This window comes from Glycine max, chromosome 10 (genome assembly GCF_000004515.6).
Source record: "Glycine max cultivar Williams 82 chromosome 10, Glycine_max_v4.0, whole genome shotgun sequence".
Lineage (NCBI taxonomy): Eukaryota > Viridiplantae > Streptophyta > Magnoliopsida > Fabales > Fabaceae > Glycine > Glycine max.
Genome location: NC_038246.2, coordinates 31,264,143 through 31,291,623, shown reverse-complemented (window position 1 = coordinate 31,291,623; position 27,481 = coordinate 31,264,143). Strand labels below are relative to the sequence as shown.

At 35.7% G+C, this 27,481-nt stretch overlaps 1 protein-coding gene across 1 annotated transcript; it reads right to left on the bottom strand.

Annotated features, from left to right (window-relative positions):
• Positions 1-8,126: 8,126 nt before the first annotated feature.
• LOC102667255 (protein FAR1-RELATED SEQUENCE 5-like) lies at positions 8,127-11,035 on the bottom strand. Its single transcript, XM_006590024.1, has 6 exons — positions 10,918-11,035; positions 10,725-10,829; positions 8,870-10,653; positions 8,730-8,771; positions 8,598-8,661; positions 8,127-8,170 (listed from the first exon to the last, which is right to left on the bottom strand). The coding sequence occupies exons 1-6, from the start codon at positions 11,033-11,035 to the stop codon at positions 8,127-8,129; spliced, it is 2,157 nt and encodes a 718-aa protein (XP_006590087.1).
• Between the last annotated feature and the right edge of the window lie 16,446 nt (positions 11,036-27,481).

The following is a 27,481-nucleotide window of genomic DNA, read 5'->3' as shown; positions in this document are numbered from 1 at the left end:
GTGACATTAAAATATTTTGAGGAAAAAAATATCTTATATATTCATTGTAGTGACGACGATGTCTAGGGTGCGAAAGTTAAACAACTTTCGCACCGTGCAAAAGTTTTGCATTTTGAAAAATAATCAACGTGAACTGTCCGATTAGCGAAAAGCAAATCTAACGGTCCTTATTTTTTCCTTGCTACCAGTAGGAAATGAATGTCTCAACTTGTGTGTTTACTGTCCCCCACGCGCGATTGAAGTTGTAGACAATCCCTCGTCTACTTTTCTTCTCAACTTTTTTTGTTATTTTTGTGTGCCTTGTCTCTCTGTCAAAATTCTATTTCCTATTTCTCTCTTCTTCTCATTCTTGTAACTCAACCCCACCGTGTGTTGTCTCTCTTTCTCTCTCTTCTGTGATTCACACCCTTGACTGAAACTGAATCACAGAAGAGAGAGAAAGAGAGAGTGGGGCAGTAATGTTCTCTCTCTTTCTCTCTCTTTCGCGTTAGTTTTCTTTCTTTCAAAAAGTTACACAATAAAGGCAGAACAGTGGGGCAGGCCGCAAAATTAAACATCACGAAATATAGATTTCAATCTAGTGACGGCTTTAATAAACAGTTAACAAAGTTTGCATAATAGTTTACTACAAAATTGAGTTTAAAACTTAATTAATAACTTTCTTCAGTTCGTTGCCTTATTACAATCCATATTCCATGGTGACTCAATCATAAAAAATGATAGACAACCTCCATTCCAAATGTTATGCTTGTGGAGAAACATGTTAATACTATCAACATGCAATCTTAAACCTAACTTTAAGAATTGATGAAATTATTATACATCCTATTATAGTTTATTTTAACTACTTTGCAACTGTACCTATATTACTATTGAGATTCATTTCACTTAAGAAAGGGTAATTAATTTTAACTACTTTACAGGTTTTTTGGTGATACTAGAGAAGTCACATTCATGTCCTTCAAAATATATTGTATTGTGCATGAAAAGTGTGATAGGGCAATTTCACATGAATTAACTTGTGCATGAGTTGCGTTACACATATAACAGGGTCAAAATATGGTATTAATGTAACAGTATACATCTCATCATATTAACTGGCTGAGTTGAAAACCAATTATTAATGTAATAAAAAATTATAATGTTGATAACGATAATTAATTACATAATAAAACCTAAGATTGTGTAACTAAAATATTTGTGTTTCAATTATATCATAAAACATAACTGTAATAAAAAACTTTTAATTTTACATCGTCCTTGTACACGATGTCTAGGGTGCGAAAGTAAAGACATTCATTTTTTTGTATATGTTCTAAATTTTTTTGGATCAAAATAAAGTTAGTGCAATGTATATTTTAACATCAAAATCATTTCAATGTATACTTTAATATTACAATTGAAGTTATTTGTATGGAATTGTTATAAATTTTTGTATGTTGACGTGTTGGAGACTTTTGTATCATAAATTTATATATACATTACAAACAATGTCTCTAAATTACATGGTTAATTATTTGTAATTAGACGTGTGAATGACTTTTGTAAGTTTATCATGTCTTTAAAATGAAATGGTTCGTATTTTTTGTAATTTTTTTTTGTATATGTAAATATTTATATGAATGTTAGTAAAATTTACAGAAGTACATTGAATATCTAACAACAAAATGTGAGTAAGTCAGCAGTTGACAAATATGGACGAAAAACTTCGAGTAATAGAAAATCTTAAATCCTTTTTTGAAGGGATACTTTCTTATCAACAATTGTAAGGCGTAAGTCATCGGTGAAAATCCGATAAGGGGCTTTTTACTTTTTTTCCACAAATAAAGCAGTCGTATTTCTATTCATTGGAATAATCAAAATATTGTGGATATTTGGAACAAATTTCTATTTGTAATAAAAAATGAAGTAATCATAGAATTTCATTAGAATATACTAAAGTAAGAGATTCAAAAATAATGTGTATAATTTTTAAAAAGGAAAAGATAAACAAAAAGTAAGTGGACGTAACCCATTGAATTATAGCTATATTTACTATTCTGATATTCAAATTGGATAAAGATGAAATTCGAACAATGATTTTTTAATTTTCTTTTTAATACTTTTTTGGTTTAGACTCCCTAAGAATTTGTCGATATTTCTAATTAAATCTTGTTGTTCCTATAAAAAAAATCGCTGAACCCTTTCTTTACTCATAAGGGCATAGCGAATTTTTTTATAGGACCTTCACAGGAACAAGAACATTTAATTACAAATATCAAGATCAATTACTATTACAATATATCATAAATATATATATTTTAAAATTTTAAATTATGTCATCATTAAAGTAATAATAAGTATTTTTTATGAATTCATAAGTAACAAATATTTACAATATACAATTTGTATTTGAATTAAAAAAAATTTCAACCAAACATTTCTTTACAATCTATTTTTAATTGTTTACCCTAAACTTCAATTGAGAATCATTTTCAGTTTATATTAATTTTCAGTGTATAATTAAAAGTAATACAAAAGTAACCAGAGGTAACCAATACATTAAGGACATTGAAAATAAAAAACAAACGATGTGTTTGTACGTCCGTTTTTCATTGATGGATGAGGATAAGAAGCTCCCAACCGTCGATCGTTGCATGTGAAACTTGGAACCGTTGATGCTCCATCAATATTTTATGGTATAATACCCTTATATCATGTCCGACAGATTTGGCGAAATCTTTTCCTCCCGTTTCGTCCCCTTGCATTAATTGCCACAAGTTGAAAACCCTAGGAGCATGCGTCCATAATTAATACTCCACTTGAAGATGGTCGAAACAACATGGCTTCTCAGATTCCAAAACATCAAATGATGAGTTCCAAGTGGCGCCTCTTCACTTGCGTCTATGTTGCTCCATTCGGAATGGGAATGCAGTCACGTCAACGTGACACGTACGCACGCTATTGGAAAATGCCATTAATGCTTCATAATCATCACTCTCGCTCAGTCACTCAAACAATGGCACATGAAAGACTACACACGTCACGCATATTACTTTTCAAAACGACATTTTTCTTACGCCTAAAACCCTTATTATTGAATGGAAATACAAAAAAAAAAAACGAGTGACCAACAACCTAAAACACACCATTGGTGAATGAATACACTTTTTTCCTTCAGTAGGGTGTACAAAGACGAAAATAGCCCGCGTCCCAATGTCTTACTGATGCAAGTCGCTGATAGCTCATTCCTTCATTTTGTATGGTAGTCGGGTGACCCAACGGTGACCCAACGATGACCCGTACGTTTAGCTTAGTAAGGGCATTTATTGCGACGTTCAACTGATTAATCGGTTTTTGAAATTTCCTTCTATGTGCATTTTTCCTTTTCAACGTTTCCCCCTCTCCATGTGCATCGTGTGCCGAAGTTCAGGTCTCAGGCATTTCATATTGTTCCTCATTACATGTTGTTGTTGGTCACATTGACAACGATTTGAGGACCTCCATACCGGGTCGATGATTACTCTATGTCTCATGTGTTGCTTTATTATGTTTTGTCTATGTCTGATGTGTTGCTTATTTGTTGGCTCCGTCTTCATTTTCTGCAACTTGTTTTGGCTGCTGATAGTGCTTTGCATTTTTACCGTAGTTTCTCCGGCCCTAAAATGTATCCTTGCATGTGTGTTTGTCGGTTGCAATACCGTTGTAGTTCTGCAGTATTGTTTACAAATCTATATTATTTAGAATTAGGGTTCACTTAGTTGTTGCTTCCTGTTTTTGTTCTGCACCTTTTCCCTTGCAACCCTTAATCAAACATTACTTTTGTGTTTATGTTGCAATTATTATTGTTGTTTTCACATTATTTTGTTTTTCGACGCATAATGTGTGTTGTTGGATGTTTTTGTGCCTCAGATAACCTTTGACCTTTGGTCTCTTTTAAGTATTGTTGCCCAGAAGTAGAACCCACCCTTAACATATGACGACGACCGATGCCCCGACCGCGTCCACTCTCGTAAGTCCTTCGATCATTTCAAACAGACCATTTCGGTCAAACTTCCTAATTACGTCGCATTTTCGATTTCAGTCACCTCGCAGTTTGTCGCGGTGCACACCCGTATACTCCTTTCAGGCAGTATTCCATGTTGATAGGGTAAGTGTGTGAAACATTGTCTCAAAACAACAGAGCAAATTTTATCCATCTGACTAAATGATGAAACTTACGATTTTGAAATGAAATGTAACATTGCAGAACTACATTGAGGTCCCCAGATCTTATCATAAGCAATGGGCTCCACATTACCCTGCTTATGTGAAGATAGAATACAATGGAGCGCTGCACATCATTAAGGTTAGGAAAAATGGTCAGCAATACTACCTGGCCGATGGACTGAAACAATTTAGAAGAAACTTCAACATAAATGAAGGTGTATTGGTCCGTTTTGTTTCACCGGACAATTATTTCTGTTTTTTTTTGGATTTTATGCCACCGCTGGATAGCCAACTTGTGGAAGGCCTCCCACAACCCCTAGGAATTATGTGTTTACAGTCGATGTAACCGATGATATCATCTCCAAACCTACACCATTGGTCAGACCTTATGCATATCATGAACTTGTCGTACTTTGTTATTACAATAGTATGAAATGTGACTTCCTTTGTTGTCCTGTAGTTGTTGCCTACCGCGGCTGTCCATTTTGTTGATGCTTCAACACCATTTATGACCGTGCAACATAGCAGTGGCGTTCGTGACATATGGACCATCTCCATGCATAATGGTGAACAACATGTCGATGACCATTGGAACAGATTGTTAACGGACAATGACTTGATGGGTGGAGACGAGGTCATCTTCTATTACCGGCCTAACGAACATGTGTGGGAGATAATCTTTAGGAAGGAGCCGATATGGGATGAAGATGACGACTCCACTTGAATGTTGCAGTCCACAGTCAATAGTCGAATATCTGTTGCTTATTTTATTTTGTGAACCTTTGAATGATGTTGGTTTAATTTTGTGACTAGTCATGCTACTAACTTACCTTCGGGTACAAGACAATGTTTGGATGACTTGTTTGCTTTAATTTTGTCTATGCTTAATTAAAAAATTTATATGGTGATTGCTCATATTGTTGTAATGAGTTGCAGGTTCAAAGGTGCCAACACCGCAACAATGGCCATGTCGTAGTGTATGTAAATATAAAAATGAAGTTGAAGACATATCATTAAAATTCTTGCGATTTAAGCAACAATGGCCATCCATTTAATGAGTAGACTGTCAAAGGTTACCTTTAGTGGACAATCTTTTTATTGAACACAACATTTTGCTATAAATTTAGAATTTATTATACATATGACATGACATTCCCACGGGTATGACAAATGTCAAATTAATGACTATTAAGTAACACATAAATATTAAAAATTATTCGTCATCGGACCTGTACCAACCATTACTTTATTATTTAATTTTCGACATGTATTGGAATACGAACCGTTTTCAATACCGGTGGCGCATGATGTGCACGGGTTATAAAAAGGAATTTTTGCTTAACACATTGTCTATTTTGCACCCTGTGGAAAGAAAAAAGACCCAGAAAATTCCCTCCGCGATTCAGAATGGCTTCCGCTTCATTGTCCTCGTCCTTTGTTGTACGTTTTCACTACCTTTCCATTATCCATGCTTTGCTTTTATGTCTATCTTCGTTATTGTTTCGTAACTGTTATTTAAACGTCTGACTAACAATATTCATCATCGTCTTCCCATTTTATGACTTTTGCTTTGTGTAGTGTTTCTGTTAGGTGTGTGTTATTTTCTTTTCTACATAATGTTCTTTCATTTTTTCTTCCGATATTGTCATTTTCCTTTTGTAAACCTTGCTTTGTGTAGTGGTTCTCATTACTGCGTTATATTCCTCTACTTTGCACATTAATGTCATTTCATTGTCTGACTTTGTCTTCCGATTTTGTGACCTGCGGTATGTAAACCATCGTTTATGTGGTGTTTTCGTTAACTGTATCTTGTGTTCTACTTTCCACATTCATGGCCTTTGAAATTCCTACGATTGTTTTTTCTTTTAAACTTTCCAGATTGTCTTCCATTCAATGTTATTAGTTGGTGTGTGTTTTCCTTATTTGTATCTGTTTTTACCGGAAATATTTTCGACTTCTGACAACTTCCCTATTTATTGTCATATAGGGCCACAAGATTTTGTTGGGATGTACTAAAGTCCACCATTTTGAAGCAACATTGGATGTTCACAAAGTGAGTATTCGCGTACCCTAACATTTCTGTCTTTATGTTGGTCCAAAAATGATAATAACTTGTTTTGTTGCAGAACTACATCCAAGTTCCATTAAACTACCACATCAATTGGTATCCCAAATACCCGACTTATGTGGTCCTCAAAGTTAACGGCGACAACAGTTATTTTGTCAGAGTTCGAAGGTATGAAAACAAAATATATTTTGCAGATGGGATCAAAGAATTCAGAAGCGCCATGAAGCTTTATGAAAATATGGTGATCAGGTTTTCTGCCGCAGACAAAAATACCACTTTCCATGTCTCCTTCTCAACTCCTGCCTATAGACAACTATCGGCAACGTCACCCGCAACAACCCAACGCCATGTTTTTACCGTGGATGTTGATGAAGATATGCTACAACAGAAAAAGCCATTGGTAGGTGCTGCCAACTGAGGGTTAATGTAGGTGCTGCCACCGGAGGCTTCATTTCAGTTTCACAACATTAACCACTGTTATCGTTCTAATGTAGGTGCTGCCACCGGAGGCTTCATTTCAGTTTCACAACATTAACCACTGTTATCGTTCTAATGTAGGTGCTGCCACCGGAGGCTTTGAAATATGTCAAATATAAACGATACATGAAGGTGGAACGTAGTAGTCGGAGGTGTTGCCTGTGGAAGATTAACGTGGAAAACGACGTCCGTACTCTTGCTGACCCATGGTTCCAGTACTTGGCGGACAATGATTTCATGTCCGGAGATGAGGTGCTATTTTACTACACATTCAAGAAACATGGATGGGACGTCCTGTATAGAAAGCAGCTGATATGGGATGACGACCAATCCGATTAAAGTTCATCATAATAGTTTATTTTCTGTTAATTTACATATTATATGAATGTTGTAATTTAATAGCCTTCGGCTAACAAACAATGTCTCTTTTTGGGTAAACATTATTTGCTATACGCTAATTTAACAAATTAAATTATAATCCTCACTTCCTTCACCAAATATATATCGTGTACCAGCAAAAATAATTTTTGTGGCAGGTGTTTGGGCTTCATGCGACGACTTTGTGCCTTTTTGGTATTCCTGAACATGAGGAAATCATGTGGAATTCCCTTAAAATGGCAGGTCTATCAGTTTATGTAAATTGGCAGTCAATGTACATGTTGTTTGTTGATATAGTCAGATTTTGATTCATACTCTAGCATGTATTATTTATACAATTTCTCATGTCTGTTGTTTCTTGGAGAGTTTAATATCGCTGACTCTTGCTGCTTCAAAAATACTCAGAAAAATATATTATTCTATACAAAGTTCATTAGAGGAAATGGTTGTATTTCTTCCTTTGAAATAGCTTTTTATAATGGTAGTAGAATGTTTAAATAATTAAACTGGATTCCTCATATCAATTTAGATACTGGTGCATAATTTAAATTAGTAATTCGGCAGTTATTTTGGATGTAGCTGTTCTGTTTCTTTTGATATCTGAACCTGGTGCTAATTTAAGAAATGAAATTATAATCCACACTTGCTTCACCAAATATATATCATGTACTAGCAACCAAGTATAACATAAACATTATTTGCTGGTGCTAATTTAAGAAATGAAATTATAATCCACACTTGCTTCACCAAATATATATCGTGTACCAGCAACCAAGTATAACGTAAACATTATTTGCTATACGCTAATTTAAGAAATTAAATTATAATCCACACTTGCTTCACCAAATATATATCGTGTACCAGCAACCAAGTATAACGTAAACATTATTTGCTATACGCTAATTTAACAAAATTATAATCCACACTTCCTTCACTAAATAATAATAAACACCAGCAACCAAGTATAACGTCGTCTTTCACTAAAAAATGGATTACATAACAGTGTCCTGCGGTATCAACATTTAATGGTTGCAGAAGTTACAATCTTTGTCAATAATCCTGCAAAACAAAATCCACAAACATACAATGTTAGGCCAATTTTTTCACAAATTCACAATACTACATACAATATACAATTATGAAGTAATGCTGATAGACTAACAGGGGTGCAGCAAATAATACATGAGAAACCCAGCAAACACACTAATAGCAAGGTGCAATTACAAAACAGAGCAAAGAGGGCAATTGCTAGGCCTGCGTACCTGCGAGACTATGTGTGAGGATACTGATTGGGCTTAAAGGACCATGTGCAAGGTAGTTGTCTTCGTGTAAGGGACAACCATAACCAACAAGCATAGAATATTCCATTTACATATTTCCATTTTCCATTCTTGTCTTTTCTAGTAACAGAATTACAATTTTGTTAGAAGCATAGTATAAATATCACATTGTAATAAAACCTGTAGATCAATGAAAATACAATTACCTCTAGCTTCTCCTTCTTCTTCTTCATAGGAGGTTCTGGTCCTCGAAACTAGAGTAGTCCACCCCTAACATTTGCAAACATGAACTCATTACCGATCAAATTATGCAACATAACAAAAATATCTTTACGGACCAACAGGCTACTACCAGCAACAAATGACTGTGTCTGCGGCTCCTGCATTTTGTCCAACATTAACAAAATACAAATTGTAATCATTACCTGCGTAACATAAAAATTCAAAAGCAAATTGTGGCAAACAACAGGTTCATTACCACTTCAGAGTAATTTTCATGTGTAGCTTGCAACATAGTATTAGTTTGTTCGGTGGATGACATACAACCATTTACATTTCGAGGACGGTTGGTGCAAGAACGCTTGTTGTGGCCAATTCCACCACATTGCCGACACTTTTGGATTCTCCTTTGTCTGCCACTTTCATCCATTTCGACCTGTCCGCATCCTTTACTTCGAACCACAACAGGGTCTAAAATACCTGCAAAATCATCATCTTGTTGGTGCATCTGATTATCATCAACACAATGTTCGTTGTTTTGCTTTGACTTCAGCCTTGTAGCCTCATTGGATAGGAAATGCAACATTTTGTCATACTCCTCTTCATCACGGTATGCGGCTGCACAAACTTCTCTAGAAACTTCAACCAAAGTGGCATACTTGGCCATCAATTGCGAATCCCAATACATTGCGGAATCCGGATATTTGTCTTTAATCTGTTCGGTGGCAAGTTTGGACCACCTATTCAAAACCAAACTACTTGGAAACTCCATAAAATTTAAAGAAACCAACACAGTCAATATGTGATCACATGGAAGACCAATGGATTGCATTCTCATACAAGTACATGTAAACTCAACCATTGATGGGCAATGCGACACACGCCAAACACTTCCACTACAATACTTGACAACTATGAAAACTGAAAAAGTGGCCATCTCTTTGCAATCAACGACTCTTAGCTTAATAGTCCTACATAGATAAGACTGAAAAAGTTGAAACATCTCCTTTGTAAACAATTCATCACCAGACCGCTCAAGAGATAGAAGATTTGTTTGCAAAACTTCTTTCCCGTATGTTGACGAATAATCTGCCACAACCACTCTATATCGAAAATATGTCAGGCACCTTTGAAATTGTTCTACAAAATCGGTTAAATTGGTGCGTGAATGAACATATTTTGCAACATGTGCATGGAAAGCCTCACAACGAGATGTTGTCCGTATGCTCGCAAAAAAACGACCCCTCAAATGGACAGTAGACCACTTCATCCGTCTTTCATAAAGTTCAGCAATCCAACTATTGTCTTCCAATTCAAACGTAGCAACCATCTCTTTCCATTTTTCTTCGAATTCCACCACTTCAAAATCACTAAGCATTAGTTTCTTCAACCATTTCAAAACATGTTTGTCTCGGACATGGCTTAATGCATTACGCAATAAGTGCCACGCACACAATCTGTGAGAAACACCTGGCATGACTCTTGTTATAGCATTCCTCATAGCCAGATCTCCATCAGTTATTATTGAACAGGGAGCTTTTACTTTCATTGCTACCAACAACTGTTCTAACAACCAAACATATGTTTCTTCCATCTCATCAGTCACAATAGCAGCAGCAAAAACTATTGTCTGATTATGGTGGTTCACACCAGAGAAAACAACAAAAGGGCACAAATACTTATTTTTCTTGTAAGTGGCATCAAATGCCAGAACGTCACCAAATACCTGATAAAGCAATTGGCTATCAGTATCAGACCAAAACAACCGTTGTAGTCTTGACTCTTCATCCGCGGTGCATGAAACATACATCATTGGCTCTTTCTTGCGTAAATCATATAAATACTTCAATGCACCCCTTGCATCTGAACTATGTTGCCTCCTCATGCGCCCTTCTTCATTGTAAATATCTTTCCTGATAAACCCCACCTTCTCATATCCACCACATTGATTGACAAATGTTGTGCACATGTACGGAGGTCTAATGCCAACTTTCCTATAATTTTCAACTTGCATAATATTAGATGCCGACATCTTCCTATGTCCTGCCAACAAGCACGACAATTTTAGGTCCAATAATACATGGTTGTGCTCAAAATTCCAACATGTCACATACCATCGATCCATCGAAAAATGCACATGAACACGAAACATTGCTTCACAACCACACCTGCTTTCTTTTTTTTCTTTTCGTATCCTTGTATTGGAGGTTGTAACTTTCCTATAACCAGCACATGAACAAACAAATGTTTGTTGCAGTGTTTCCATAAATGAGTTTCTAACAATGTGACTCTTCCTTACGGAAAAACCACTCATTTTAGCATACCAACAATAAAATTGATACGCTAACTCCAAATCACCAAAATCCAACCTGCGGACAACTTCATCGCTAATTTCTTTCATGTCAAACTGTCTAATATCTACCATGCTATCAATACTTATACATTCCTCTTTCGACAAACCTGGAATCCAAAATTCATCATAATCTCCATCATCCTCATTCTATAACTCCGAATCCACCTCCTCTTCATCTTGTACTCCGACATTATCTTGGTAGTTGTCATCATTTTCATAATCTCCATCATCATTGACACCATCACCATTAACAAAGCTACGAAAATTATCAGTAGTTTCCAACTCTGACATTATAGCGTCCAAATCCTACACCCCAACACATTTTAAAATATATCAAATACATACATCAACTACTACAAACTACCACATCTACTGCAATGCTACTGGTCATACAAAAACAATGCATGTTCAAAACTGCAACACTTAACAACAACACACACCACATCACAACATTCAGGAAACACAATTTGCAAAACAAACATGAATGAAAATAACATAATAACAACCATTCAATATAAGGGACAACTGAACAGAACAAATACCGTAATAACAAAAATCGGCCCGGAAGGTACAATGTTATTCACCTACGACGATAGCTACAACGTTAACTGCAGATCTGCCCCGGAAGCTCGACGGACCTCGCCCTTCTTTAGTCCTCTGTTCCAATAGTGCTGAACGCTGGGCTTCGATGGTTTTACCACGACAAAGACAATGCTCTACTACTCTACTCAATAGTACTCAATGAAAACAACATCTGCTTCTCAATCGCGCGTGGGGGGAACCAGACGGAGAAAACGAGGCATCCATTCACTACCGGTAGCAAGGAAAAAATAAGGACCGTTAGATTTTCTTTTCGCTAATCGAATGGTTCACGTTGATTACGTTGAAAAAAGCGAAACTTTCGCACGGTGCGAAAGTTGTTTAACTTTCGCACCCTAAACATCGTCTATTAATTAATTAGTTTTTATCTTAACTCACATATCCTGCAAATTAGTTTTATATTTCTTAGCATCGCTTAGCTAAATAATTAAAAAGGATCCTATATATAGAGTAAAGGTTAGGATTGACTTGTACGTGTAGCTGTTATGTTATTCATAGTTTATTAATTATACATTGTTAATTAGGCGAAATTAAATATAGTGCAGCGTTGACCTTGTTCAATTAAGCTTCAGCGTTGACCTTGTTTATTTTTTTAATTTTTATCTATGTTTGTATTTTTTCAATTTTAACTTCTATAAAATATTTTACTCATTTTTAATTATTTAAGTTTGTATTTTCAAATTAGAATACTTACAAGGACAAAAATTAAAAAATATAAACTTATATAGACTAAAAATAAATTAAATATGCTACAGAACTTAAAATTGAAAAAGTAGTTTCTTTTGGTTTTTCACGGTTTAATCGATGGGAATAGTTTTCATTTTCAGCTGAATTGGAGTAATTTAAAAAAAAAAAATAAAGATTGACATATATACTTAGTGATAGAGAAGTAGTCTCAACTAAGTTGATACTATTATCTAAGAATAAGAGAAAACACAAGTAAAAAAAAGATCATTTAACAAAAAAAAACAAGTGGGGATGAGGTGTACAAAAAGTCACGAGGAATAAGAACCAAAACCCATGAAAGTTCAACCTATCTATCAAAACAATCTATAGTTAGAGACACCTATCTTATTTCTGTTGTCACAAAAGGAAAAATGTAATTCCACTAATAAAAGAAATAATTGTAATTAAGTAAGAGAGGCACGAGAATCTTCAAAAGTAAGTCTTCTTTGAAAATGTAGTGCAAATTAAAAATAAACTAAGTTAAATAAAGATACAAGAGTATATAACAAGAGAATTGGACAAGTTATTTAGCACAATGCCTAATTTTCCTACTAATTTTCCGATCAAGCATGGCAACTATATATGTATTATTTGCTATATACACATATATAGATATGAACAGTCCAGTAACTAATCCTTTTTTTTGTCATAGTCAATTTCTTTACAACAACTCAAAAACATTATCCTTATTTTTCTTCACTTGTTAGTTTTTACATGTAATCTATAACTTTCTTCCTTCATTCATTAAGAATATACTTAAAAAATGAAAATATGCTTCAATTGACCTGTTGTACGAATTTGACACAATCCAAGATTCATATCCTATCATTTCATCACTATTTTTACCTAATTGAGGGTTTTTTAATAATAAAATTAGATAAGATCAATGCCTTGAGTCCACTAAACGTGTTCTCACTCCGTGAATAGAGCATGAGTTTTGTCCCATTAATCTCTTTTTGACTTCATTAGAAAAATAATAGTATCATGCAATTAGAATAAATTAAAAAAAAAAGTTAATTTATGTTTGTTCTCATATTTTAAATTCTCATACTTTAAACAAACACTATAATCCTAAAAACTGAGCTGAATGCATCTTTTTATTTGAGACAGTATTATTATATAATTTGTGTTTCAATTGGTGTTAGGGAAGAGAGGTAGGAACTTTGTTGACCTTTGCATAGAAAGAAGATAAAGAAGAAGGGTCAGAAGCCAAAAATTGAGGAAAACTGTATGTGTAGGTTTTGACCATGCTCATTGGCCAAATCTCTTGCCAGAAATTGTTCCTCAAACTGTCTTTCATGAAGCAATCCAATTTAAATATTCTCCTACTTTTGCTTTTCCACCCTCTCCATCAAGCTCAAGAACACCAAAGGCTTACATCCAAATTCAAAAGGAGTACATTTCACAAGAAAAAAGAAAAGGCAAAAGAATATATATGTTAATAATCCAAATAGAATTCGCTGTATTGGAATCAGAAAATGTGCTGCAAGCTGTTGTTTACTATTAGAGTAAAGGACTGCTTTTCCCCATAGTGATGTTGGAGGGGATCCCAAACATAATCAATTTCTGGTTTAGATTTTATTTTAAATTTGATTCTTAATTCTACGTACCAACCAATTGTATAAAAACTTGCAACATACCACTCGAAACTGAGCCCAATCTACTCTTATTTTACATTTTAAAATCATGTACGTTTTGTTTACCATTCTAGCTTAGTTGTCTCTTTTTCCTATGTGCCTCCAAATAGCTTGAACAAGATATGTATTCAGATCCACATACCATTGGTCAATTCTGATATCATATACTTTCCTTTAACCCAATACATTGGAGACACGCACTAAGGTTAACATCATTCTTCAATGTGGGGATATCAATTCTTCTCTTTGTGGACAGTACATAAATATTTTCCTATTGTTGATAATTTAGCCAAAATGAGTTAGGTGTAGGACACTCAAAAGAAAAAAAATAGGTACAGAATCTGAGCACTGCCAACTAATAAAAGGAGTGGCGAAATTGGGCTTGGGAAAATAATGCAAATTGAACGAGGTACAACACCACTTGGCACAACAACTGTCAATGAAAAATCTAGGGACCAGTATTTGTAATTAGATGTAGTTTATTTTGTTTTTACAGAGGACAATATAGACTCAAAATAGTGATGTCCTCTATAAGGTTGCTTTTGACCCTGAGCTAATTGAGCCAGAGAAGATACCAGATAATGATTGCACTAGCAAGTAAGGAAATGGGTGGACAAAAGATACAAAACTGGACCATGAAAATTCCCCTAATCAACCAAGCCATTGCTATCTCATGGTAAAAACTCCAAACCACAGTACACATGTCATGAAATTTACTGTTGTGGACACACAAGTCTGGCTAGTGAAAAAATGACAAAGGTGAGAGAACTGAGAAACATGCCATTTGAACTTTTATAAGGTTGTACTTTTGAAAATGACTCTGATGATGAGAATACTTCTGAAGAGTGGACAAACGAATCCGAGTCTGTCAATACCACTTGCTAGGATAGGGAGAAGAATGACATTACTAAAGCCAGTAAATCTAATATTGGTAAGCGTGTGTCTTCACTTTTGAATTGTTCAAAACACAATGTCTTCACATGACATAGACAATGTGGTCAAATGGAGAGAGGTTTAATGGTGGTTTTCTATATTTATTCTGTTAAATTTTATTAATAACAATCATTTAGTTTAGTTGGAATAAGTGTGCAAAAGTGAAACTTAATTGTGGTTGAATTTGCTTGTGTGTCAGTTCTGGCATAGATTGTTTGTTAGTTTTGTCGCATTGCGTGAGTTTTGCCTCAGTAAAGTGAGGCCTTACAAAAACATGTTATTTATGGACTGGTGCATATCAATGTGATATGTTATAGTCTTACATGAGATTTCAACCTTGCATTCTTATTCCCTAATATTTGCAGAGGGATTGGAAATCTCTATTGGACTATGATACTAGCTTACAACAAATATGGTCTATGGGAAGAATAGGTTCGACAGCAGAGAATCAATGGCGTTATTCAATGTAACACAAATTAACCACATTTACTCAGGTAAGTTAGGTAACTAAAAGGGAAGTTGGTCAAAAGGGGGTACCAAGAGAGGAGTAGCTTGAATTTTGGAAATTAAATAGAAGGGAGAGTTCCAGGTCTATTGAATAGCTAGAGTGTAGAGAGGAAATTTATTCTATTATACATTCTTCATCACTGCCTTGTATCAGATTGATACTTGTCATTGGGTGCAGTGGTCCATATTAAATATATATCAAATAAATTCAAACAGTAACAAATCAATTAGAAAACCAAAGAAAATGACCATTTCATTAGCAACAAAGAAGGAAAACCTACCTAATATTATAACTTAATTAGCTGAAGAACATCACCAAAAGCACGAACACAATCAACAGGTGTTGATTTCTTTAACTCTTTTGCAAGGTCAAGTTGCTGCCTCAATACTTCAATATGCACAATGGTGCTAATGCATTGCCAGCCAACGATGTAGGTAGCTTTCTTCTACAGAAAAGGGTAAAAAGATCATAACGAAATACTGGACCACAATTTTCTGAACCAAAAGCAACAACACACAACACCTAAGACACCCCTCAACAGTCTTAACCATGCATGCATTTGACAAGGACAACAAGCATATCCATATATATAAGGGCAACTTACAGAAAGAAACTTGACAATGAAAAGGGAGATACCACATACAAGATACAATAACCCAGGTACTAGTAATTACTAAATTAAGAGAACAAAAGCCTATGCTCTTGTATTCAACTTTTCATATATTAAAATTAGCAAATGATAAAGAATTTCTTCACCAATTATGGATTCTTAAACATACCTATATATACACATTGATTATCACCTTTTATACACATATAACTGAAACAAAAAAGACACATATAACATTGTTTACATGATTAAAAAATTAACATGAATAAAAGGGCCACATACTAACAAACTAAAACAACAACAATAATGAACATACCTGAACCACAACCCCAACAATGCCAGCAAGCTCAGATATGTATATTATCTTCAATGAAAGCTCCAAGTTTGTCAACAATTAACAAGGAGTGAGAAGAAAAAGAAGCTTCCACAATCACTATCAACTGCAATGAAGCTTCCAGTTAATTTATTTTTGAACTTGAAATGCAAATTTTGAAATAACTTCCACTTTGTTTCAGTTAGCAGCAAAGTAGGAGAAATAGAAGAAAGACCATACACACACACTGCACAGAAATAGAAGAAAGAATAAAAAGGGGTATGCTAATGCTACATAATTGAGTTGAACAAAGACTTGGATTTGACCTATCTTTACCTAAGAGAGAAAAGAAAGCACAGAAGACAACACTCTTATACTTATATCTAGTTCCTCCTCTTCCGCTACCCATCCAACTTTATCCTCTCCAAACACTACTTTTCCCTCTACACAATCTCCTTCATCTTCACCATCCAGACCAACAATAAATATATACAATAAAACATTTTATTATTATTAATTAATAGTATTAATATATTAATACAAAAGCATAAACATGTGGTTCAAAATAAGAACGCGCGGTACCTTTAAATCCCAAATGACTAAGGGTTTGGTTAACAGATATATATTGAAGCCGTAAGCAACCTGGCCTTCGTCCGTGTGTTGAAAATTGATAAAGGCAAAATAAAATGATGGTGAGAAGATACGCCAAATACACTCAAAAGTGACAATGGCATTCATTATAGAGTCAAAACAAAAGCCAAAAACCCCTACCTACGACCGAAGCAAATATAGAAGAAGAACGACATACACCTACTTACCAGTTTGTACGATACAAAAGCACCGCCACACACCTTGAACAGGGCCTGAGTACGACAGAGTTCTCTTCAATAGAGCTTAGTGATGGGTCACAGAGTTCTTAACATGCACTGGGTGAAGACCAAATTATGCTGGGTTGTATTCGAAGACTGGGTGAAGACGGAAAGGGACGACTGAAGGTAGTATCAAAATGGTGGAATCCCTAATGTAATATAATTTTAGGGAAATAAAACAAAGGCGGTTCTTGTCAAAACCCGTCGTTGAATTTTTCCCCATAATTACAAAAATGCCACCCTGAAACATTCTAAGACGGTTTTTTATAACCGCCTTAGAATTTGCGTTGTAAAAATCAATTCTCAGCTTTAATAATTACAAGTTTGCCACCGCGCCACTTTCTAAGGCGGTTCCGAATAACTGGCTTAGAAATCGCGTCGTAAAAAAACACATTTCTAGTAGTGAACATTGTGGAATCCATGAACAAATTATTCACGTTCTTGGTGTTGTACAGACCCAAGACCTCCAAGAGGCTGCTTTTGTCGCTAAAACCAAAGAACAAACTCTCTAACTTGTTGATGCCATGCAACCCTATTGCCGCAACCTACCATTCGGCGGAAAGGCGACGCGAGACTCATGGGTACGTCTTCCGTAGGAGGAAAATGCGCGGAGTTGCCACCAACGTTTATTCGAGGAAAACATCGAAAAAAAACCAGAAAAGGTGTGGTCTACAAACTTTAAGTATGAAAGGTTCGAGAGTTGTTTTTTACGCATGGGGAAGGTATTAACACTCCACACGTCCGTCACAAGGGACGGTAGCCTTTAGTCAAATGTGCAAATATGACTTCAATTTGTTTTATTTTTCTTTTTTTATGTTTTTATGTCTTTTTATGCTTTTTGTATTTTTTATCTTTTTGTGGTCGACAAAGGTATTTCCCTCGCTCCTACGTATCCCCAATTGTGATGAGGAAATCAGACCTACGTAGTTCTTTGTGAACTAAACGTTGGTTAAGTTGTTTTGATCTTTTTCGCAAGATATATTTTTATCCGAACAAAAAGTCATTTAAGGCGTTGGACCATTTAAACGATCTTTTGATTTTGAAAGGAGAGAAAAGTTAAGGCGTTGGACCATTAACGATCTCTTGGGGAGGTCGACAAAAGCGGTAAAATTACATATTGATTTTATGTTTTGGAACGGTCCATGTTAACTGATAAAAGCAAAGAGGACCGCTTAAGGCGTTGGACCTTAAAACAGTTTTTAGTGATTTTTTACGGACAAAGCTTGATTTGTGAGTTGATTTTAGCCTTAATTTCACTTTGGTTATTAGTCAATTCATCCAAGGAAACTTCCAAAGAAAAAAACGTCCAATTGATTTTTTTTATTATTTTATTCAAAGATATTTTGATTATTTTATTATTCTTTTGCCTTCTTTTGGTTTAACCGAGATTACAGCGTGAACGATCGGTTGGATTTTATTTTAAAAGTGATTAAACAAGATTACAACACAAATGATCGGTTGAAATTCATTTTATTATTTATTAGGTGAGAAAACGACTTAAATAAATGGTTAAAGCACGTTAAAAAGGCGTACGGAAAACAAATGGAATGAAAATAAAAGTACGCAAAACAAGTGGGAACAACTAAGGGTGCATAGAATGAATTGAAAGATTCGATTTCAGGAACTTACCAGTTGAAGAACGAAGAACGAATGAAGAACGAATGAAGAATGAATGAAGAACGATGAAGAATCTTCACGAAATCACTCACGAAAACGTCTTGGAAGCGTTACGGAAGCACCTCGACTTGGATTTTTTCACGGAAACAATTTTCCTCACTAATTTCAAGAGAATCCTTAAATACCAGAAGGGCTGAACAATTTACTATGCCCTCTTTCCCCTATTTATAGGAGAAAAGAGGGAGGTGGTTGCCGCCCAGCTCGTCCAAGCGAGCAGGACTGCTTCCACCAGAAGGCACCCGCCTTCTATTGGAACCCCTGTAAGGCCCAAGTGGGTCTGGTTTCTATTTGCACCCCATTTTTTACTAAATACACCCCCTTTTGTCTTTTTTTGCTAATCCATTTCCAAAACGTTACGGAACTTTTACGGATTACGTAACGACACCCATTTTCTCTTCGGAATGTTGCAAAACTTTACGGATTACGCAACAATGCTCTTTTTGACCTTCGGAATGTCGCATAACTTTACAAATTACCTAACAATGGTTGTTAAGTACCTTGAGGCGGTCAAGCGAAGGTTACATGCCACCAAACAATGGTCCCCGGACGAAATTAGGGTATGACACCTATGAATCTCGATTCCCTTTGTGTCGAAACCCATTAAATATAACATATGTGAAAAAAAAACTGAACGAATATTATCTCATTTATTTTCTCTTGGATGACTGTACAAGTATTTTCTTTTCCTTGTATCTAAAACGTAAAATACATACACTGAGAAAGCTGGACTAAAGGTCTAGAAGGCCGGTAATTTGGTAAAAAAATATGAAAAAATAGTCAAAATTATATAAAAGTAGACGTGGTGAAATCCTAATGATGTAAACATCTATTATTTTGCGGTATGTGATCTAAGTTGTGAAACTTGTTGATGAACAGAATAATTTGTTTTATTTGATATGTTGTAGACGTGGTGAAATCCTAATGATGTAAACATCTATTATTTTGCGGTATGTGATCTAAGTTGTGAAACTTGTTGATGAACAGAATAAATGGACATGTAAAAAATGAATCGAGTTATACAGAAAAGAAGTTTTCAAGGAGGAGTAGTAAGGCCACATAAGCCTGCCTGCCATCCACACCAGAATAAATGAAGTTTTCCGAAAAAACCTAATAGTGGAGGAAGACCCCCTAAGGATAAGAGACATAGGACTAAAGAGAGAGCCAAATAAGAATCTTTAGTGTATAATCTTGCATAATCTCGAACATTATCAGTTCTGGTACGTAGACCAAAGCCCAAAGTACCAAATAATGGTTTAGAATATAAAAACCTTCCTCACATATTGTGGTGGAAAGGGGTAGGTCCATCTACTTTTTCGCATCTAGTTAAATTGCAAAATTAGTCATTCTTGATTTTTGTTGTTGTGATTATAAACCATGAGACCTTTAGCAAGAGTTTTCATTCTCACTCTTGTTTCCTTTCCAAATTATGGCAGATGTTGCAGATGTGCATAAAGCTTTCAACTGTCCAACTAACTGAAAGACTTGACTATTCTACTTTGCCTGGCCTAAATCCTAACATGAAAAATGGAAGGTGAGTTTATATGAAATTCATGTTATTATTTTATGTGCGTTCTCTTCATTTTTGTAATAAAAAATATGAACATTAATTGCGGTTTTCTTTTTAAAACATTTACCTACAGATTTATTAGGACTTTATAGTTTACAAGTTTACTTTCAAACTGTTACCATGCTTTATTTTGCACTTTTATTCTATTCTCAATATAAAGGATTTATTTTCCCCTGCATAAATTGCAATACAGGTAAGTTTTTTTCTGTTCAAATACAAGCTCACAACTAATGGACCAATGTCAACAAGAATGCTATTCAAGATTTAAGATTGTATATAATTCATAACCCTTTATTCTTAACCATTTACATTGGCTATTTTTCAATAAACTTGCACATAAATACTTGAATTCCCTTATTCTCTATTTCTAGGGATGGTATTATTGTGAGAAAGTTGATGGAGGAATCAATTTTCATGTGTGTAGTCTGAAGGAAGGAACACTTAACTGGGAAATGTTGCAATTCACGCCAAAATTTCCACGTCAAGTATTACTTTGCAGAGTAAGTAATAGTTATATCATTCATTGAGAGCTTCGTCGCTGGTGCTCTTGTAAATTTAGTTGGAAGAGAGCATGGTTACGCATTGTCAATAAAATTTGGTTTGTTTGTTAGCTGGTTCACTAGCATTCTATTTCTACCTTTCATGAAGTAAATTTTTCTTTTTTTCTCGGTATCATTTATTTATTTATTTTTAAATTTTTGCTCAGGTTGGGGAATTTTATGAAGCTTGGGGAATAAATGTATGTATTCTTGTTGAATATGAGGGTTTAAATCCTTTTGGCGGTCTGCAATCAGATAGTATCCCGAGAGCTGGTTGTCCTGTTGTGGTATTTTTATTTTTGTCAGCAAACTTTTATATTGATGCTGCCATTTGTTTTAGTTATTTTCTTTTCTCGTGAAATTTAATTTTTATATTGATAATTGTGAATGAACTTCTTATATGCATAATAATCACTTTCTTCCTTTCTTTGGTCAAAGAATCTTCGACAAACTTTAGATGATCTGACACAAAGCGGTTATTCAGCGGTGAGTATAACAATTAATCAATGCTCTACCATTTTTTTATGTTGTTTAAATTTTCATCCCTCCATGACTGAACTTATGCTATCTTTTGTTGTCCATCTGTTTGTAGCATTCTTCAAAATGAAACCCAAAGTGACTAATCCCTATTTACTCATATATGTTGTTTGTAAATTCTCATAGTGCCTGCCATCTTACCAGTCTATGAGTACATGCTGCTAATAAATTTTGGTCTCAACACTGCATTGTGGAGGAGGCAGGCTCAGGGCCCAACTCAAGCTCGATCCAGGAAACGTCTCTTTATATCTGGGTATGTACAACATTTTCTATATGTCAATGGCCTCTGTTTGGGGGTGTGTCATCAATTGATAGAGCTTGTTGTGGTTATCAGTCAGGAGAAGAAACTTGTCTTTTTTTGCTAATGTTTGTTTTATATGTGAGTTGAAAGTTGATGATTTGTGGATTTAATAGATTAAAAGAAGGAAGAGGCATATGGACAAAGGTTAAGGCATCATCCATAACAGACAGAGATCCAACTTGAAATTGAAAATAAGCAATATTGTTATTGGAGTAAGTATTACAACTTCTATAACTGTGAACTAAAGTGTTTGAATATAGCTTCTTTAGGTGTAGCTTGAATGTTTCTGGCAGTTCTAAAGCAAGAATGTTGATATTTGAATGTGACTACTTGCCAATAAGTCGCTTGAATGGACTTGCTGACCCGTAAGTAAAACGGAAAATCCTTTTTTTTCCTTACAGATTGCAATGACTCTCTTATTATCATTTTTTTAACCTTCAGATTCTTCTTAGAGATTATAACAAAGGTTTTGATAGCCTCTAGAATTTCTTTCTTATTACTGAATTACAGCCCTACCTCAAACTTTGCATTTTCATCCACTATTAGAAAATACACTTTCAACATCGGTTATTTAGAACATTCTACATCGGTTCTAAAACCGATGTTGAAAGTGACGATGTTGAATGTATGAATGTTAACATCGGTTTTGGAGAACCGATGTTAACATACATATGACAACATTGGTTCTCTAAATAACCGATGTTAAACACAATGAACAACAACAAAAAAAGTGTACGTATGATGAACGTTGACATCGATTTTCTAGTAAAACCGATGTTAATATGTTAGTTTAACATCGGTTTTCTAGAAAAACCGATGTTAATGTATGCCCTTAACATCGGTTTTTCTAGAAAACCGATGTCAACGTTGATGATGCATACACTTATTTGGTGTAGTTATTTGTGTATAACATCGGTTAATTATAAATAACCGATGTTAATATTCAAATATTCACATCGGTTATTTATGATTAACCGATGTTAATGTACACTAGTTGACATCGGTTATCTACAGATAACCGATGTTAAAATACAAACGCTGACATCGGTTATACACAAAAACCGATGTTAATATACAAACGTTAACATCGGTTTTCTATTATAATCGATGTTGGTTATGATATTAACATTGGTTTTTGTTAATAACCGATGTTGTTTTCAAATATTTTTTTATATATACTTTCTGTTTTTACAGTAAACCCAAAATTGTACCTGTCAAATGCAATTTTAGGAGGCCCAATTCATAGCAAATAAACATTTTATTCCGCTTTCAAGCAGTTTTAATGATAATAAACATCAAATAATTGATTTATATATTATAAAGAACAATCAACAAATGAATTCAATGTTCATGTTACATAGAAAATGTCAAAAATGTTAAAAAATGTCCCTAAATCCTAGGCCTGATCTCTAACTTGGAGATAAAACTGTGCCGATTGAATCCGCAATGCTTTTAATCTCTCAGGCTCCAATGGTCTAGGGTTGTTAAAATACTGCATGATTAAATAAATCATATTTAGTTAATAATGTAATACAAATTATAAATAAATCGATTTTCTTTGAAATAAACTTATCGCTTCCCAATTATTTCTAAAACTTCCTAAAATGATGGTGGACATCTAGTGCATGACATAGTAGCCACACTCAGTAGTTCCTTTTTGTCTATTACACTAAATACATAATGAAATTTGGATATTAATTAAACAACTAGTGTACAGACACATAAAGAAATATATATAAGTGGAAGTTTTATGTAAATGATGTACCTTGACGACAATCCACCTAGCAAGAGCCTTTGATTTAGGCTGTGGAGCATCATCAAGACCCTTGATAGCACTGTTCCATATGAGTAACAATTAAAAACTGGTTTTGTACGTTGAGGTATTACAATGCAAATGTATTTAAAAGAACACTAACCTATTAATAATCCCCTTAAGGTAGTTGTCTGGCCTGTTATGCAATGAACAAAACCAGACAACTAAGTGTTCCTTGGGCAGGATGACCACCATCTGCCAATGTCCGCTGCAGTGGAACCTAAAATGGGTTAGTACATTAGTAAACATTAATTAAATTTTGTTATTTTGTGACTTACTCATTTAGGTAGGCTCCGAGATACACATCGCGTTGTGAACTCTGCATCCAACTCTTTATGTAACTTTCAGATTCAAACTGCGATTGCCCAGACCTCTGAATGGACTAAGGCTCGAGGAATCCATAGATATCAGAATTCCCCGCTCGCATACATGTTTAAGTGAGATGCCTGTTTATGTTAAGTCAAAGTTAAATATTTATGAATTGAAAGCCATAACTTAGGTAAATAAAAGCCTTTTATATAAAGACTTACAGAATCCACAACTGTAACATTGATATGCTGAGACATTGACCACCGTGTGCGATTTTGGAGAGGTCTTCGTGCTTTATGTATAGGGGGAAATATGGATTAACGACCCCGAACACGGTGGCATCCCATCTAACCTGATAAGGCCTCAAGAAAAGCTCTGGGATGGTCAATGTCATCAGATAAAGCGGATCATCGACCTCCGGATCGGGCTTCGGAGGTGGTTTTGGCGGAGACACAGCTACCTGTTCATGAAACAAAGTTAAATAGCCAAATATGAGGCACGCTTAATGAATTAATTTAAAAAGAAGAAACATATAGTAAGGACAATAAGTACCTAGTGTGATAAATACTTGATCAGATGTGTCGGCCAAGCAAGGAAGGTGTGAAGTGCCTGCCCCACTAAGGAAACCTCAGCAGTGGGTACATGAACTGGAGCATCTGCATCTTTAACCTCGTCCACACTCAACTTTACTTGGCTAGGCAACAAAGGAGTGTTATGAACAAGAGTGGATCCCTCATAAACTCTCCCCACGGCAACCAGGCGGGCAGGATCTGCTTCTATGTACAAGCCGTACCTGTCAGAGTCACCCGTCTCAGAATCATTTCCTGAGGGATCAACACAACTCCCCTTTGTGCTCACCCGAGGAATGGAGGGACCAGGACCAACAAGAGGCTCAGGAGGTGCCTGAGATTGCATCTGTGACTGAAGCTGGCTGAAGGATGCCATGACCTGCCTCGTCACTTTCTCTGTGATGGACTCCTCTTGCTGGTCCCTGATCTGCTGAGTCAGCTACTGTAATTCGTCAGGAGGCAGGGAGGAAGAGCTGCGGGACATCCGTGGAGCCGATCCAAAGTATTGCTTGATGGTGACACCGGCTCCAGCAGCACGGACATGTCCAGGGTGCTCTAGACGTCCAATAGCAGCGGCCAGAACATCCTGACGCCCATGGGGGACGAACGATCCCTGTGTGGCCTGCTCCTCAAACGAATCCTGCACAGAAAACACACAGTGTTACATGGCATTCTTAAAATATTCAAACATAATTGTAATGGTAAGTTGAAAATGACTTACAATCTTCTCAGCAATTTCCTTTGCGGCCTCAATCGTCATCTCCCCTGTTTTCTTTGTGCGGGCCATCTTCCACTTCACGTGGCGTCTGACCGGGGATGGAGGGTCGATGACGCCATCAACGCTTCCTGACTGTGCAGCTTCCTACAGCTTCTTCTTGGTCTTCTCAGCCAGGAGCTTCTGCTCCAAATAATCATAACCCCCACGAGACATAACATGGGGGGCAGTATTCTGCTTCTGGATGGCCTGTGCCTTGATGCGCACATCCTGGAAAATATAACAACATCATGTTTAATATGAAAAACAACTTAAATGGCAAAGGAACATACCTCCCAAGAAGGGTCTCTGCGAGTCTGGCAAAACTGGGCCCACTTTTCCTTGCTGATGTCGTATTTGTCACAGACAGTGTCCTCGACACCGTCCTGATCGGCTGCAAGGGCCCATTTCCTTGTGAGGTCTGATTTAAACTGCCTCCATCTCTCCCCCACGGTCTGTAGTAACTTCCTTTTCGTCCTACTATCAGAAGCCTCTGGGATATCAAATTCTGCCTGACAACATGAAACAAAGTTTATTTGTTACAATAATGAAATTTTTTGGCTATTAATTACACACAATCAAATAAGAAAAGAGAAATACCTGAATATCCTCCCAAATCAGATCCTTCTGAGCAGTAGGGACCTTCTTCCAGTTCTCGTAGGTGATGTCCACCTTATCACGTGCCACAATCCCCAAATATGTTCTTAATTTCTTCTTGTGGGGACCGTCGGCCTTCCCTGTAGCAGGATCAACATGCACCACTGGTCTCTTAACACCAGGTGGTCTAGTGGACAACGATCGTAGACATGAGGCTTTGCATGTCCGCTTCACGGTAGACGTCGAAGCCGATGCGTCCGATGTAGGAGGAGGACGAGGAGGAGAAGGAGGAGGAGGAGCAGTGGAGGCAAGTGGAGGACCCATGATCTTTTATACAATAACATACAAATTTGGATTAATGAAAAGAGGATCAGTCATAAGTTTTTTTTGGAAGGCAAAAGTATAATATTATTAAACAAAACCCCACCACATAAGGAGACAAGACAAATTAACCAAAGGACTCTGAAAGATAGGTAGTTGTGCTTTTTAATTGTGATTTCATCCATGTTTTCTTTGATATTGATTTTCTTAGGACTTCATACATGTTTTCACAGCATTTGATTTTCTTTTTTGCAGAAATGAAAGAGGGGAACGAGCAACAATTTGAAGGTTGTACATTCAGGAATTAAAGAATTCAAAATAGCTAGTAATAAGAGGGATTTGTTTTTGGGATTTTCTGAGCACCAAGAGCGGCTACGCAAGAAGCTTGCACTTGAGGAGGGAAGGATATTTGCAGCTAATGAACAAGTTTCTTAACTATTTGTTCTTCAGATTTTACTGTTTTTTTTTCTTATATGTAAATATAAATAATATAAGGCTATGCCATAGGGACATGGTCATTTTTACCCCTAACAATCTTAGAAGTAAATATAGACCATGTTTTTACGGAATACGCTTATCCCATTATTATTTACATATAGCAAAAAGAAACAGTAAAATCTTAAGGACAAATAGTTAAGAAACTTGTTCATTAGCTGCAAATATCCTTCCCTCCTCAAGTGCAAACTTCTTGCGTAGCCGCTCTTGGTGCTCAGAAAATCCCAAAAACAAATCCCTCTTATTACTAGCTATTTTGAATTCTTTAGTTCCTGAATGTACATCCTTCAAATTGTTGCTCGTTCCCCTCTTTGAGAATGAGGAGGATCTTCATAGGACTTCATCCAGTTGATGTTTGTCGGCAGTTTCATCATCCACCACCCTTTTCTTCTGTGTCTTCTCACGTTCATTGTTGTTAAACCCATATTTATGCCTTCTTCCCTTCATGTCTTGTTTTATCACAACTTTAGCAGAATCTCCCATCTTCAGCATAGTTCAATCTCTTGTCTTATTGTCCAATGACACACTTTGATGGCTTGTATCTCTTTTATTCGTATGTTCTACTGCTTCAGCTTCACATTGCATAGAGCAATCAGAATTTTCCAGTCATCACCAAAGGCTTCTGCATCAGCGTTGACACTCTCCACCCTCTTTGGTTTATGCTTATGTGTTTTCTTCCGTGCTTCCTCCTTATAATTCTCAGATTTATTGGAGGTCCCACTAGAAGGATCAACACCAATCCGTGCCTGTTCCTCCTCTACCAGCTCAATATCTTTCTCTCTAATATGGGAGGCATAATTTAGGCTCTTTTTTGCTTTTTAAGTTGAAAGGAAAGATATTGAC